Genomic DNA, 17,237 nt, shown 5'->3' with positions numbered 1-17,237 from the left:
CGAACGAAGTGAGTCGTCGTAATAAAGGTTAGCAGCAAAGTGAGTTTTAATAACATAGTATTTATGTACCTCAAATGAGTACACCGAACAACTGGCGAGCTGGAAATGATATGCCCAACAGCTCAAATTATGGACGCTCTTAGAGGCTGATGATTAAAATTATAGTTCATATTGTGCCACGTACACCAATTATATGCAATAATATTGGTGATTGGTGAAATGAAGACTTTCGAAAGAAATTAACTCAATTGTACGAAAAAGAGGTCCATTGAAATGGAGGCCTGCTCCAGGGAAGAACAATATCATAATGACTAAGAACAAAACCTTTGTTACAAAGGGTAGCCTTTTTCTTTGACGTGTGATGTGCAAAATTATTGTCAAACAGCTTAAAACTCAGCACCTTAAGCATGTCACCTATGGATTTATCGTCAACCAGGTTAACTCAGCATCATTATAAACAATAATGAATTGAAGAACCATGATCGCTGACCAATTGGTTCTAGTTTATCAAGTAGAATATAAGAGCTACAAAACTGGGATGATTGCATCCTTTATCTAGTGTGGTTTTGGAACAAAACCATCTACAGCAAAGTTTCGTGTGGCACGGGGAATCGCCAAACGAATTCCATCAAGTTCAGGTTTTGCAATCACTTGACAACCCAAACGAGACCTGAAAAAAAATCCAAAACATAGAAATAAATCTTAGTTCGTCCCCCAGAACAAAAAGACCAAAGGAAAAACAAAACAATGCAACATATAATCCCGATTGGACGAAATAAAAATGCTTTGTGCAAAAGGAACTAACGTTTCTGTAAGCCCAAAGGCAAGATCCAACATGTCATTTTCCTCATCTGTAGGGTCTTCTAACTTATTGTACTGCTCCATGTCCTAACATAAGATTCAATAGTTAGCCCCTCAAATTTCCGCTCAATAAAATGTCGACCTAAACACTGACGAAAGTCCAAAACTACACTTGCTTTGGTACATGTAGCCAAAACCATACCATAACAATCACGTGACACGTTGAACAGGCAAGTGAACCTTCACATGCTCCTGTTACGACATGGAAAACAGAACATTAGATTTTGTAAAGAGGATCAAAGAAACACAAATCTGTCGCCAAGAAAATAACTCATCCATCAGTTTTTGTCCAGCTGAAATAAGTGATGTTGGGGATGGGTGGTAGAAGAGGGAGGGAGCCCCATTATACAGTTGCAAGGGCAGTACTCAAAAAGTATATTTATCAGAATGCCCATCTAGAGTTCAGTAATGTGTCCAAAATGCCAAGTTCTTTTATAAGCATCAGAATCCTTGCCTTCAAGTTCTATATCGTTTTCATGAGCAGCTTCTAGCATAGACATTCCAATAGGGACCTTTATGTGCTTTTCCTCTCCATCCTTGTCAACAAATGTGACAGATATCCTACAAAATAAAGCAACTTGTAATGAGGAAATACAAATCGGGAATGCAGTAAAGGTAGAGCAATAACATCTCCTAGGATGGTGAATGAAATCTATTCATAGATAGTATACACTAACAATTAGAATGTGCATCTTCATAATGATTGACAGCATAATATGAACAATGTATGCATAAGAACCTATTGTTAGCCACTAGAGACAACAATACAAATCCATAAATATAGAGATTGTGCACTCATATTGGCTACTTGTACAGTTGCATATTTGGGCTCCATTGTGGCCAATGGAGGCAACGCACCCAATGGAATTTGAAAAAAATATAGTTTGTTCAAACTATAGAAAATCTTTTATGACATCTGGTATTGCGCCAGATCAATTACAGATCTATTTAAAAATTCAAATGTCATATGATTTGAAAATTTAAAAGATTGTGTTGAAGATGTTGATATTAATAAGGTCAATATAGACAGAAAAGAGATCTCACCTTTATTGGAAGAAAAAGGAGTGGTCTTTTCTGCATGTTTAAAAAGTTTTGTTTTAATTAACATTAAGTGACAGATGACCTGAATGACCACACCAGTGGATGAAACCAAGAGAAGTTTAGGAGAGCCTGAGAGGGTCTCTATCCCTCCTCCCTTGTGAGAGTTCCCCTATATTTGGAAACTGGGGTCTCTTTAATTTGGAAAGTAATTTTGTGATATGGATGACATAAGGTATGCTTTTTAGGGCTGTACACTGATGTATCAGCATTGGTTTCGGCGCAAAACTGAGACCCCACCGACGTGGGAGAAAGCTGTTTAGAACTGGCTGAAACTGGTCGACTGTGGGAGGGAAACCGATCCCATCGGTCTCGACGTGTGTTGGCGCAGTCTTCGGTTTGTTGTTGGCATCTCTGTGACAGAGGGATGCTGCAAAGAAGAAGAACGGCGTCTCTGTGAAGGGTTGCAGACGATTCAGACGTGGCGCGAGGAAGAAGACGATGCAAGGAAGGAGGGGGGGGGGGGGGGTTATTAAACCTATGGCGCTGTGCTCTGTGTTTTTTTAAACCTCCGAGCCCCAAAACGATGCCGTTTCACTCATTTAAGTGAAACAACGCTATTTTATATACATATATTTGAAAAAAAAAATTAAATAGGATCGGCCGGTTTAGCGGTTTCCTTGGGGTTTGAACTGGTGTTGAACCGTTGATATCAGTTTTATCAATTATTCTCTCGCCTACCAACCGGATTCGTGCTCCAGCAGCTGATTTGATTGGTTGTTGCCTGATTCTGGCAGTTCTTGTACAGCCCCAATGCTTTTTCTTAATTTTTTTTATAAGTCGGTTTTTTTTTTTTTTTCTTTATTTTTGATTTTCATCCTTTCATTTTCAATTTGTCACTTTTAGTGAGCCACTGATATCTTCAAACCTGATCATTTTAAATTTCTTCTCAAATAACTACTAGGGGTTGGCTCAAGTGGTTAATGCCTTGGACTTGGAGGTATGTGGTCTAAGGTTCAAATCCCCTTGGGTGCAAACAATCTTTAGGGTCCAATGGACTAGAGGGTTCTCCCCTTGAATTACTTGAGGCAAACTTGCAGGAAACTCCTTTCCGAGTGCCTGTGTACCCCCGAGATGAGTCGGGACGTTGTTCCTAGACACCCGGTGCCAATTAAAAAAAAAAAAAAAAATCTTCTCAAATCTTGGATCATTTTCTTCATTTTTTTCTCTGTTGATTGATATATATATATATATTTTTATGTTGGAGAACCTCTCCAAGGTAGGGCCATTCAGACTCATCCCTACAGAGTAAACCCTGGTCCCATGCACCGCACCCTCGGAAGTTTCTCTACATGAAATTGGTTAATCGTTGGCTTTTCCCCGGGGGGTGTGACCCCAAATGATTGTTTGCACCCATGAGGTATTGAATCTTGGACCTTGAAGGGAGTGATACCCCAAGACCAAGGTCTTCACCACTTGGGCCAACCCCTTGGGGTTTTCTCTGTTGATTGATATTGTGATAGGAAAATGATAAGACATACAATTATGTATGAGCATTGTAATATCCTTGAGCTCCAATATCGTGAGGCTCATTTTTTTCATGAACCTCTCTATTGTTGTTTAGGAATTTATTTGTGTACAACCTGCTTTAGAAAAATGCTCAAATGGATAGGCTATTGCATACTCTATATGCTAAGCAAGTCAATAACATGCATGATAGTGTGATCATCCATGAAGAGAATTGTTTCTCCACCGAAAACACAAGTGCTAAGCAATGATCCAGATTTGACCCAAGCATAAAAGCATGTATAGAAATTACAAACATTGGAAATATGTATGCAATGAATAGTAGTGATGAACATGGATATGTTTATTCGAGTTGTCAAGGAAGTAAAGTAAGAGATCATGTATTTTTTTTCCAAAGTAAGATGTACATTTTCAAAAATAAATTTCCAAGTTATATGCTATGATACCTTTCATGAAAGCCTCTTTTTATGCATCTATCATATGATATTTTATGAAAGTGAACTTTGCAAAATGATTTAATGTGATGCACGTGCTATAACAGTGTATCGACTAATCCCGAGGGTGCACAGGCCCTCGGCAAAGAGTCCGCAAGTGCACCTTAGGCAATAAGGGAAAAATTCCACAGCCTGATGGTCTCTAAAAATTGTTTCCACCCAGTAGGATTTGAACCTTGGACCTTGGAGGGAGCATACCACCACGACAAAGGCCATTACCACTTGAACCAACCCCTAGGGGTTGAAAAGGTTCATGTTATAAAAGTTATGAAATGAAATAAAGAAAGTATGGTCAAGAAAGGTTTTAATATATGGCCATAGAGGATGCGACTGCATCAGATCTAGAGGGTGGATATGTAAGCAACTGAGATTTTGTAGTCCACCAAGATGTTTTACATCTAACATGAGAGGCAGTTCTCCTGGTGGTCAAAAAGAATATTTTTTTTCGCAACAATGTGCATGTAATGTTAAATGTACCAAAGTATATTCTTTTCAAGGAAAATATACTTAATAACACTTTTACTGTATGATATGTTATTTACAAGTATTCGACTATTTATTTTTTATTTTTTATTTTGTATTTTTATTTTTTGCATATTTTAAATGTCCAAGGAAATGATGAGGACAAGTCTACTGGCCAGAATCAATATACAAAGAGATGACCTAATGGATGATTTAGAAGGTGTTTATCATTGAGCTTTAAGTTTGTATAGGCACATCATTTTGTTGTCAGTGTATAGACACATCATATAACAGTATGGTTTTTCTTAAGTTTGGCTGTGTAGGATTGGTTACACTAATTAGTAATTAGTGTGAGGTTTAAAAATTATTTAAATCTTTGGATTTTGAATTCCCAGTCCATCGCCTACAATCCACCAACACTACACACACACAACCCACCACCAGTTTTCCACCAGTTGATTCTAGCATCATGCTCCTTTTCCTTGATGCAAACTCCTCGAGCACCGCCTTACCCTACTGCAAATATTGGACTCTAGTTATTTCCTGCCCCTTCCATCTTCTCATCTATGACTCCATTGAAAGTGCCATATCTTTTGCCTGCAAAAAACACCAAATCCAATTTCCTAGTACCACAAAATAACACCTTTGTTGGAGATTCTGGAGACTACCTCCAATGGCATCACTTAATCAATGATAGTGGCACAAAAACCACCTCTCCAGATGGCTCACTTCTAAGTGTATGGACCCAAAAACCGTTTGACCAAACAGAGTTATATATATAGATAGATATATATATATATATGCCCAAGTTTACCCACACCCATCGTTTGTAATTATTTCATTTCATTTGTAATATTATAATATCTTCCCTAAAAAATGACTGAACCGGGGGGCTTTTTTTATTTTTTATTTCTTATGTTGGGGAACCACCCCTGCAAAGATGATCTGTTTGCTGCAACTCTTTGACAAATGATGGCTCCATCCAATTCCACCCTTCCCCCAGTATGTGTGGAGCTACCTTATTCCTTTGCCATCAGTACGAATTTCTATCATATCATCATACTCTTAACAATAATCAAACAGATCAGATGAGTTGCACAAGTACGTTGTGTAGTTGGCCAAAAGAATAACCTTGACACATTTGGAGATGTCTAATACATGCCAAATCATGTCAGAGATTCCAGCACATTACCCATGCTACCAATTGATTGTAAAATACATAGGTTGGCCACAAGTAAAAAACTTTAATATAATAAACTTTAATATATTAATCTTGGCACATTACAGATAGCATCAGACAAATGCAAGTCTTGCCAAAGGAGTGATGCATCCAACATTGGTACCCTTTGGAGTGGACCCTACTTATCAAAATGGGTTTGTACACTAAATCATCTATATACCCAATTGTTCCACAGTTATATGGCACTAGCGGTGAGGAGAAGGGTTAAAGATAAGGCACCGGGTCCTTGCGGCTTTTCTATGGGCTTCTTTCAAACATGATGAGACGTGTTAAAGGATGATCTTATGAGGGTGTTTCAAGAACTATTCTCGGCTGGAAATTTTGAGGAAAGCCTTAATGCCACTTTCCTTGCATTGATACCGAAGAAGGGAGGTATGCAAGATAATTTCCAAGGTACTTGCGAATCATCTAGGTGAGGTATTGGGGAAGATAATTACAAAACCCCAAAATGCATTTGTAAAGGGTAGCCAGATTTTAGACGCATTTCTTATTGGCAATGAATGTCTTGACAGTAGACTGAAAGCTAGTACTGCAGGGATTGTTTGCAAGCTGACCATGGAGAAGGTGTATGGCCACGTTAACTAGGATTTTCTACTTTATCTTCTTGGGAGGTGTGGTTTTGGGGAGAGGTGGCGATCGTGGATCCACTAGTGCATATCAACGGTGAAATTCTCAGTTTTGATAAATGGAAACCCAGCTGGTCTTTTTAATAATACACAAGATTTAAGACAAGGATACTTCTTGTCCCCACCGCTTTTGGTTATTGTGATGGAGGCATTAAGCAAAATGACCTCGGCACTGGTTAATAATGCTTTCGTGGTTGGGTTCTCCATTGGAGCCTTGGATAGGGGAATTATTAATATTTCTCATTTATTGTTTGCAGATGACACACTTATCTTTTGTGAGGTAGATTATAACCAGGTTAGAGCACTGAAGGCCCTTCTCCTTTGTTTTGAAGTAGCATTTGATTTGAAAGTGAACTTTGACAAATTAGAAATGGTGCCAATTGGAGGTGTTCAAAATATAAGACAGATGGCTACCACTTTGGGGTGTAAGATTGCCTCTCTTCCTATGACTTACCTTGTACTCCTGTTGGGGGCTGCCTCAAGAACTTCTTCATTATGGGACACGGTGATTGAGAAAGTAGACTGGAGACTGGCAGGATGGAAGAGAATGTACCTATCGAAAGATGGTAGAATTACCTTGATCAAGAGTACATTATCTAATTTACCAACATACTTTCTGTCTCTATTCCCTATCCCAATAAGTGTGGCGGTCCAAATTGAAAAACTTCAACGTGATTTCTTGTGGAGTGGGTGAAGAGTTCAAATTCCATCTAGTCAATTAGGAGAAGGTATGTTGCCCTATCTCCAATGGTGGTTTGAGTATTAGAAATATAAAAAATTTTAATCAGGCGTTACTTGGAAAATAGTTGTGAAGATACAATAAGGAATCTGAAGCCCTATGGAAGTTGGTGATTGAGAGCAAATATGGAGGCTTATGGAGGGCTGGTGTACTAAAGAAGTGAGGGGCTTATGTAGCGGGATTGTGGAAACACATAAGAAGAGGATGGGGGGTCTTTACTCGACACACAAGATTTCTTTTGGGTGAGAGTTCCAGGATTAAATTTTGAAGTGATATTTGGTGTGGTAATAGTGCTTTAAAGGATTTATTTCCTTCACTTTTCCAGGTTGCAAGTGCCAAAGAAGTTTCAGTGGCTGAAGTCATGGTGACATTGGGAGAGCAAATCTAGTGGAATATCAATTCTAGTAGAGTGGCACAAAATTGGGAAATGTGCAGCTTTGAAGACTTTTTCATCCTTTTGTACTCCATAAAACTGAGTAACCAGCAAGAAGATATGTTGTGGTGGATACCTGCAAGAAGTAAAGGTTCATTCTTGGTTTGCTCTTTCTACAAGTCTCTAACACGAGTCGAATATTTAGTTTCCATGGAGAAGGCTTTGGAGACATAAGGCGCTTCCCAAAGCAGCAATCTTCATGCGGACAACTTCCTTGGATAAGATCCTCACAACCAATAATTTGTGAAAATGTAGGGTGATCATCGTAGATTGGTGCTACATGTTTAGGAATGGGGGCAAGTCTGTGTACCGTCTCCTACTACATAATGAGACAGGTAGAGTGTTATGGAATGAGGCAGCAGACTAGACTTGGCTTGGGTTATGCCTACAATAGTGGTGGCAATACTGGCTAGCTAGACAAATCTAAGTAGATTAAAGCTGTGTGGAAGGTGGTCCCTATATATATCATGTGGTTTTTGTGGCAGAAGCGCAATGATCGGACATTCTAAGACAATGAGAGATCAATGGAGGAACTAAAAGCTTTTCTTTAATATAACTCTATGTAATTGAGCCATTGTTGTTGACTTTAATGGCCTAGATTTATATGATTTTTGTCTCTATTGCACCTATATAGTTAGGGCATACCTTTGTACTTGGCTATGCCTATTCATTGATTAATAAAATTGTTTACCTATAAAAAAAAAAAAAGTTATATGGCACTAAATTACTCACGACTAGTGCATGATATAAATTTGCAACAACTATAAATATGACATTCTTGCAATGCATTTTAACAAACAGAACTTACTTTTCTTTCCCTTCACTCCCTTCCTTAGATGCATTGTCAGTAGTAGTGGTAGAAAAATGATAATGCTTCTGAAATATCGCTCCCCGGAATATGTTAGTTCCTGTCTGTCATTCAAAAGATTCAAAAAGAACAAGGAAATAATAGATCAAAACTCAGAGTGAAATACTCCTATAAATTGATGAGTAATTTTCTCAAAAATATGTATTCCCAAAACTATGGTAATAGGGATGGATGATTCAAATTATGGGAATGTACAAACATATCTCGTATCTCGAGTTCAAAGGATCCCCAAATTTAAGTTTCAACATTCTTTGATAGAAGGTGGAAATTTTACTCATTTACCTAAATTTGCAATCATCCATACCCTCCCACATAAAAATCCTCTTGACTGAACCTTGGAATTAAATATATGTGAAGTCAACCAACTAAACCCAACTATCATTCTCAAATATTAATTACCCATCTCAACTCAACTAAGCTTGATTCTCATTAATTGAGTACAATTTTCAATTGACTCAAAACATTTGAAAGAGTTTCAGGTACTTTCTTAATGAAAATCAAAACAGTAAGCACTTTTCAGACCCAACTATTCACTCTTGAGTCTCTTCCGAACTATATTCCAAATGCTTCACATATCCTATCAATGTACCTTAGTAGTCTTGTTACTCCTTTACCAAAGCAATTCAAATATTCTAAAGAATTGTCTTGGCCAAATCTTGATTTTGAAAATATGATAGACAATAAAGCTGTTTCATTGTAGTATATAAAAAAATTTCAGGAGAGCCAATTCTTTGCACGCAAGCAGGAAAGAGAGTACTGCGTACAAATGATGACTATAATGTAGAACTGCATAAGTAAAATTTCAGTAAACACTGTTATATAAACACAAGAATATATACATAAATCCTCTTCTGGACAAAAACCATGGTGTTGCAGTGTAGATCTACAAGCAGATTGCATTGTTTGCAGGCATTTCTTTAAATGATGCTCATCAAATTTAGCTACTCAATACTACAGGTAAGTCTTATTCAATTAAATAACACCTCATGCAGCATAAGCATCCAAGATCAAACATCCCTGACTGCAAGAACGGGGTTAACACATAGCAAACCCCATTCAGTTAAAATCAAATCAGCTGCACTTACTAAGTTTATTCTTCAAACACTATGGTTAATATTCTAAATCCTCTCAATGGTCAGTAAAGGGAGTAAAAAGCAAAGCAATAAACGCTGCCTTACAAACCAAGAGAAGAAGCACACAAATTAGAAATTTAAAAAGATACTGACCAGTGGTTGCAAATATTGGCTGTAAGGCCTTTGTACATATCCCGCTCTCATGGGGGTAGATTTGGCTGCCAAAAATTATTCACAACTCAGAATCAACAACAATATCACGTAATTACTCGAACAGATAAAATTCTCATAATTACTCACGTTCTTTCTGTACTTTCCGATATTTTACATTGTTGATTTCGCTTTAGAAACATTTAATATACCTCTCGAGAGCTCTCTGAGAATACAAACTCCAAGTCTTCTTGAAAGCTTAGGAATGAACATAGCGTTGCGGCACACCTAACACTGGCCGACTGTAAAGTAACACCACCATAAACATGTATACATGAAACCATTGAGCCTCGTAATACAGAATAAAAGGGGAAATCAATCAACGGAGCGACTCTCAATTTTTCAATTATATTAAGATTTCATTCCTACCCGAAACCGACACAGGTGGTAGGGAGAGAGATTACCGTGGACGACGGCTAGAATGGAGGAATTGAGTGCAAGATTGCTGAGTGGGTGGCAACGTAGCGCACGTTGGATCAGAACTGATGGGCGAGAACAGCAGTGAGTTCACAAATCAATTTCACTTAAAATGATCTCAGTTCAATCTAAATACAAGAGTTTACAAATGGGCAAATAAATTCCCTCAAAACTCAAGGTATATGGAAATCAAGTGGTTCAAATACTACTCAACAGGTATGAAAATAAAATTCAAAAGGGAGATTTGTACCCAGATTACTCCAGCCTGAAGAAGTCGCCGTCGAGTGACCTAGCCCTGGAGTGATGGGTTTTTTTGGTTTGAAGAACGAAACCGTCGAATGAGGAAGTCGCAGTCGAGTGATGTTTTGCGGCAAGCTGAAGGAGTCGCCTTCTGATCTGGCCTCCCAGTGAAGTAAGAGATGAGAGGGTTAGCAGCAGCAGGGGAGGCGTGAGGAAGATGTTCGTGTGAGATGGGGATGTTATGTGGGAACTCAAAACGCAACGCACCGGAGGAACGCACCGTTTGACGACCAGAGGAAGTGATCCGTTAAGCTAGAAATAGGGGTGATAGTCGGCCGGTCCGGACCGGAAAATCCGACTGGACCGGACCGGGACTAGTTCTAGTCGGTCTCAGTCTAAATTGGAGTAGTCATTCGGTCCCCTCCACGGTCCAGGGGTTTTTCACCCCGGACTGGACCGAATGAATTTTATATATATATATATGTATTGATTATATAATATATGTAAATAATTAATTATATAATTATCATCTAACTTAATTGTATCACTAACTTGTCATTAAGTAATTATTAATTAATACTATTATTTAGAATTTTATACTAATATTAATATTTATACTAAATTACTAATATTAATAGAGTAATAGTCTAGACTCTAGACTTTAATATGGTATAAAAATAAAATAAATACTAATAGTCTAATATAGAGTATAATTATATAACTTAAAATTATACTTATACTAATATAGACTATAGTTATAACTTATACAAAAAACTAAGTGGGTAGTCTATAAATAATATTACTAATAGTCTAATATATATAAGTTTATTACTATACTATATTACTAATAGTCTAACCTATAACTATGCTATAACTATAATTATCATCTAACCTAATTATATCACTAAGACACTAACTCGCCATTAAGTAATTACTATAGTTAAACTAGTATAACTATACTAATTATAATAACTAAATAAACTAATCACTTAACTTTACTATATTATAAGGGAGCCCTTCTAGTGAGAGAAGCTCTCCCTTCTCTTTAGGTTAAAAGAACAGGAAACGTCCGAGGGAGGTGGAGCTTCGGCTCCTCCCTCCCTCCCCCTATCTTTTTCCAGCTTTTGTTTTCATTTTGGTTATTAATGAGCCCATTTATCTTCTGTTTTGGTTAGAGATAATAAGAACCGTTTTGGCTGCGATTTGGTGGTTGAAAGGCCACCACCAGAGGCAGCGTCCCGAGGCCTTTACTTTTTTATTTCACCCAACTGGGCGGATATTCATTTCTTGTAGGGGTGGAGGTTCTCGGTTTCGTTTTGGCCGATGTTCCCGACTATTTAGGTATAGTCTCTTGTGGGGACAGTTCGAAGGGTTACGATGTGAGTGTGGGTAGGGTATCTTGCTCCGGAGATGATGGTTTGGGGTGCTTCCCGCGAGGTAAAGGAGCTTTGTTTTATCTATGAAAAACAGAGGGTTTGTTTCGGCTGGTATGCTGAGCTGCATGCAGGGGTTGAAGCGGTTTCTGGGAAGGAGCTTGGTCGCAACTCACGGTGGACATTCCCATGGTTGGTGGCCGGAAATCAGGAGTTGCAGTGGTTAGACGGTTGCTTAGTTTTTCTTTTCGTATGGTTGTTAGATCTGTCAGTCCTGTTTATTTGGCTTTGGGTGTCTGTAATAAACCTCTCGTTGGCCCTGTTTTGCTAGTTGAAAAATAGAGGTTGGTTTTGTCTCTGGTTTAGCCTTTGTCAACCCATAGTGGAGGTTATCGGATATGGTTTTAGCCTTGGAAATGTTGTTCACAGCTTATTGGTGCTGGGAGAGGTTGACAGCGATGAAGCTGGTTATGCCGACTGGAAAGAGATGGGATGATGGTGGAGTGGTCCTTTCATGGGGCAGGGGCTGCGGGGTGGAGTGGTCCGTAGAGTACCAGAGTAGATGGGGTGGGCATTCGGCGTGGGCATACGGCGTGGAGAGCATAGTATTTGTTTGTTTGCTTTTCAGTTAGGATTGTTTGGTGTATGAATTTTTGTTTTTTCTGTTAAGTTAATGAGGAACTTTGAAATAGATAATTCCCTTTTCTTCTTTTGGAGGAGGAGGCTAGTGAGTCCCTATCCTTCCTTGGAGGATGAGGGTGGAAAATCCTTTCCTCCTTTGGAGGGTGGGGTGAAATGTGAAATGTGTTTGTTTTCTCTGACAAGTCAAGATAGACATCTTTATTTACAGAGTCTCGCATCTAAAAAAGGACTGTGTCGTTAGAGAGTTTTCTTGAAATTTTTTAGACAATGTTCGGCACGATGAACGTTGTGTCTGGGGGAGCTTATAACCGATGAGTAGTTGGCTTGTAATAAGAATTTGTACCCGAACTTATTGGTCACAGTTGTAACTTCCTTCATTCATTCATGAATTGAAGTCTATTTAAAAAGAAAAAAAAAACTTTACTATATTATATATAGTTATTATATAACTATACTATATTACTAATAGTATAATACTAATTAATTATATTACTAATACTATTATATAGTTATACTAAATTACTAATTATAATAAGTAGTCACTATAAGAATTATTTATAGACTAATATTTATTATAAGAATTACTAATATTTGTAGACGTAGTTGGTATCAGAGCTAACGGTTATTATATAATAGATATTATTATTTTTTATAGCTATTTTATTTCATTGTTGTTTTATTCTGTTTATGTTTAATTTCATGATGAATTATTACGCACATAATATTGGTTTTCGTGATTGCTATGAATTAAATTGTTTAGAATATAATTTGAGACTTTAATTAAATAATTTACAAGAAAGGATAAAACATCTTAAGGAAAAACAATTATTAATGAAACTAGATTATTGTTCAATGATGGAAAGATATCATGTATATAGAAGTAGACAAGCTGCAATAGAAGAATTAGAAGATCATTGTAACTTCTTAAGCTATGAAATTAAAAGTTTAAGAAATCACCTAAGCATTCTTGCTTTATATATATATATATAAAAAAAAAAAAATCATTGGTATAGAATTTTATCAACGGTAACCTATATAAAAGAAAACAGAGTATATTGAGAATCTTGTGATAGTAAGCCATGACAATCCGTTGGTTAGCACGTTCTTGCCGAGAAGGCTTTAAAGATGGTCCCGGTGGTGTTCCCTCAAGATCTTAATCTACTTATTTCTTTTTTATATAGGAAATCTTTGCATAAAATTCTGTTTCAATGAATTCTTTATTCAAACCTGAAACATCTACTGTTAACCCATCTTTAGAAACTGAAAATGTAAATTAATAAGATTACAGCATAATAGACATGGAGAGAAATTTATAAGATTGGACAATTCCTAATATACCTAAAAATCAAATATATAAACATTCAACTTTTTCCTCAAAATTATCATTCCTTACAAATTATAGAAAAAACTATTAGCCTAAATAATGATTATGAATCATGACAATTATTGACAAAAGAAGCCATTAAACACCATAAGGAGCAGAAATATTCATTTATACATATTGGATTGGTACAACTGGCTGTAAAACCACTTACCAGAAATGGACTAAATGCTTCTGTATTACTCTATTTAAGAGATGAAAGACATTATAATTTCCATGATTCATTATTTGGCATGGTTGAATCTAGTTTATTTCAAGGTCCAGTATATTTTAACTATTATCCTAATTATTCACTTTCATTATTTGATTCTAATATTCTACATGCTTTAATATTAAATATTAAAACAAATGGCTATCATATGATGAAAGGATCACATCCCTTAACTGTAGTATATAGGATCCATTATAAATTAATGAAAACAACATTAGAGCCACAGGCTCTCATTACTAGTCCAAAATGCTACACATTATTATTACAATCTAGTACACCAAATTCTAGCATACAAATTTCTAAACAAATTCATTGGAATCAAATTACTCTTCCTAATGAATGGCAATTAGAAAATATTATTCCATTACCGAATGTAAAAAATAATTCTAAAGATGATTTAGATTATATAGATTAAAATCAGGACGGAATAGTCCAAATTGCCTTTCAACCTTTTAGGAGATCATTTTCTCATTATTCTTCACCCTCCAGCTACCATACACCATGATCTACAATCAGTAGGAATAGATCACAAAATTTTGATAATAGATCTACAATTACTTCAGTCTCTAGAAATAAATCACAAAATTTTGATACCAGATCTCAAAATCTAGATACTCAAATCCGGAGAGTTATTCCTGAAAATATTATTGATACACCTGTATATTCAGTCAATCACCCTGATTTAGCATCCTCTTCTAATCTCCATCAGAATAAAGAACCTTCTTCTCCAACCTATTCACAAGTAGTTGGAGATGACGCTCAAATCTTTACCCTAAGTAAAAAAGAATTTAAAATTAATAAAAAATATCTTAAACAAGATTATATGAAAGAAGAAAATAAACAAAAAAGACTTTCATTTTTCTCTACTTTCTCAAAATTAGAAAGAGATTATATTCAAATAAAATATTGTGAATATTTAGAAAGTATACAGATTAATATACCTTTCTTTACATGGTTTAAAATATATAAATCAAATCAGTTGTCGACTATAAATAGGACTACTAATCAATGGGTTAAAGTAGAAAATAATCAAATTATTTATGAAGAATACCCTCCATTTGAAGCTATTAAGTATAATCAAAGAAATACACAAATATTGGCATCACCAATAAAGAGATTAATTTCTCCAGAAACTAAAAATACTGATAATATAATTTAACAAAATAATTATACTAATCTAAAAACCATGAGTAAACAAATAGAAAGAATTGAAAATTTAATATCTCCAATTAAAACTCCTGTTAAAGAAGTTAAAGAAATTCCTTTGTTTATTCAACATGAAATACCTGCTCACTTAAAATCTAGTTTTTCTAAGACTAAAGAAGATCTACTAGAACAAATCTAACTAGAAAAATTAAATATTGATAATAATGCATCCACTTCAAGACAATCTCATATTAATATATTAAGTAAGACAGATTCACCTGATCTATCTAATTCTAAAATTAATAATATTGAAAATCAATTCAAAGAATTACAAATAAACAAAATTAAAGGAAATCATTGTAGGGAATTTTATCCTAGGAATCTGTGTGACGCCCCCAAATCCCCACGCATGGACACGGGAAAATCGATACGTCTGGATAGTGACATCACGGGTCACCACCCTATCGACGAGTGCCAAGTGTGTGTATAAGCAACAAATGTGCACAAAGAATGTGATGACCCGTTTTTACGTGTATTTTCACTGAAGGCGCTTTTTAATTTAATTAATATAGTAGTCGTTTTATTTTAAATTATTGTATTTTAATTGGTTATTTTTTTTTTGATGTGGTGTTTAATTTATTTTAATCGTTTTATGTTTTTAAAATCGTTTTCAACGGATCAGTTTTTGGTTTTCGAAGTGAGGACTGGACCTCAGTTCTTTTCCTTCATCTTTTCTTTTTCTCTTTTCTTTTTCTTCTTCTTTCTTTCTTCTTCCTCTCTCTCCCCGCATGCTGCTTCTTTCCTTTCTTCCCGTCGCTGCCCGTTGACCAGCCCTGATCCACCGCCGTCCCGCAGCCGTGCAGTGCACCACCCCCACCATTCGGACCCCCTCCCATCGGTGAACATCCCCACCAAGTTTCACCTCCATCCGAGGCACAGTTAGCCGCCACGAGCTCCTCCAAGCCACACGGTTTTTGAGCTTTTCAAACTCTACTTTTAGATTAAAATATATTTTACTCTTACAATATATTATCTGTTGGTTGGTTGATTCCGAACTGAGTCCGAAGAGTTCGGGAGTCAGATGGATTGAGAACAGAGTTGCTTGGATTGTTGATTTGTGATTGGTTGGTTGTTTTGTTCATTAAGGTTGCATTTACATGGTGCATGAACGTGCATTTTATTTAAATTGGAAAAATTATGTTTTGTTGGTGTAATTGAATTTTCGAGTGCGTGTGTATCATGACCCCAAGCCGGGATGAGGCATTATCTTGGTGGAGCTCCTCTGGTCATTTGGGAGTGGATAATACTGAGTGACATCCCATGGGTTGTTGCAGGGCGATGACCGGATTGCACGATACGGTAACGCTGTTGTGTCGACTCTGTGGTCCCTAGAGTGGCGGGGACTAGAGGATGGCCTGACCAGGGACGCGCTGGGCGCGAGTACTGGGCATCACTCGTTTAGGTGTCACACATGTAGACGTTACCTGCGGTGTGGCACAGAGCCAGAGTGTGCAGATGATCTCTATGGGAGATCATGGTGCATGCATAATTGGATCGGTTTTATGGTTTTGGTTACGAGCCATTTTCTGGGAAAATGGCGAGGTTTGTTTTGAGGCTATGTGATCCATTTTTTGGGAAAATGGTGGTTTATTGATTTGGGTCATTATCTGGAATAATGGCGAGGACTGGTTTTAAAGGTTATGTTTTTGGGCCAAATGGGTTTTTAGCGTGCGTGGAAAAAATATGGTTTTACGGGACATGTGCATTGGCTTTTCTTTCATGCATATTGTTTGAGTTTTATATGTTTTTATCTAGTGGTGTTTGGATCTTACTTACTTGTGGCATCATTTTTAGTTCCGTAGATTTTGGTGCAGAGTTCGAGGAAGAGGAGGAGGCTGAGCTCGAGGATGTGGCTCCGCTAGAGTTCTAAGTTGGAGTTATGCTTTGTATTTGGCTTTGAAACGATATTTGTAGTTTTAATATTTTATTATGTATGTTTGAACAGCTTTGTATTAAACTAAGAAAAATTCTGGTACTTAGTTTATGACTTTGCTATTCGCTGCGTGTTTCTTCGTGCACATTTGTTGCTTATACACATACTTCGTCGATAGAGTGGTGACCCATGATGTCATCATCCGGACGTCTCGATTTTCCCGTGTCCGTGCTTGGGGATTTGGGGCCGTCACAGGTGGTATCAGAGCGGTTTGGCTCTGGGCAAAACCACAGGTTCCGTAGGTGTAGTACTAGAAAGCTTTT

General features: G+C 36.8%; 1 protein-coding gene across 2 annotated transcripts; it reads right to left on the bottom strand.

Moving 5' to 3' along the window:
* Positions 1-325: 325 nt before the first annotated feature.
* LOC122304238 (adrenodoxin-like protein 2, mitochondrial) lies at positions 326-10,532 on the bottom strand. Of its 2 annotated transcripts, XM_043116386.1 has the most exons (9): positions 10,239-10,532; positions 9,976-10,053; positions 9,724-9,813; positions 9,515-9,579; positions 8,229-8,332; positions 1,316-1,422; positions 1,004-1,053; positions 806-888; positions 326-670 (listed from the first exon to the last, which is right to left on the bottom strand). In XM_043116386.1, exons 3-9 carry the CDS (start codon positions 9,782-9,784, stop codon positions 556-558), a joined length of 585 nt encoding a protein of 194 aa, XP_042972320.1. In that variant the 5' UTR covers positions 9,785-9,813; positions 9,976-10,053; positions 10,239-10,532; the 3' UTR covers positions 326-555. The 2 variants fall into 2 exon arrangements, with proteins under 2 accessions (XP_042972320.1, XP_042972321.1); XM_043116387.1 differs by lacking the exons at positions 9,976-10,053; positions 10,239-10,532 and having other exon boundaries at positions 9,662-9,805.
* Between the last annotated feature and the right edge of the window lie 6,705 nt (positions 10,533-17,237).

The sequence above is a fragment of the Carya illinoinensis genome, chromosome 3 (genome assembly GCF_018687715.1).
Source record: "Carya illinoinensis cultivar Pawnee chromosome 3, C.illinoinensisPawnee_v1, whole genome shotgun sequence".
Classification (NCBI taxonomy): domain Eukaryota; kingdom Viridiplantae; phylum Streptophyta; class Magnoliopsida; order Fagales; family Juglandaceae; genus Carya; species Carya illinoinensis.
Note: the sequence above shows the minus strand (reverse complement) of the source record. Positions and strands in the feature narration are given on the sequence as shown.

What these genes read in the sequence shown, in the direction of transcription:
- LOC122304238 (XM_043116386.1), bottom strand. Translation starts at nt 9,784, where the DNA reads ATGTTCATTCCTAAGCTTTCAAGAAGACTTGGAGTTTGTATTCTCAGA. An exon ending in GCCAATATTTGCAACCACTG is followed by an intron (nt 8,333 to 9,514) that starts GTCAGTATCTTT and finishes TTTGAATGACAG; the next exon opens with ACAGGAACTAACATATTCCG. An exon ending in AAACGATATAGAACTTGAAG is followed by an intron (nt 1,054 to 1,315) that starts GCAAGGATTCTG and finishes ATGTCGTAACAG; the next exon opens with GAGCATGTGAAGGTTCACTT.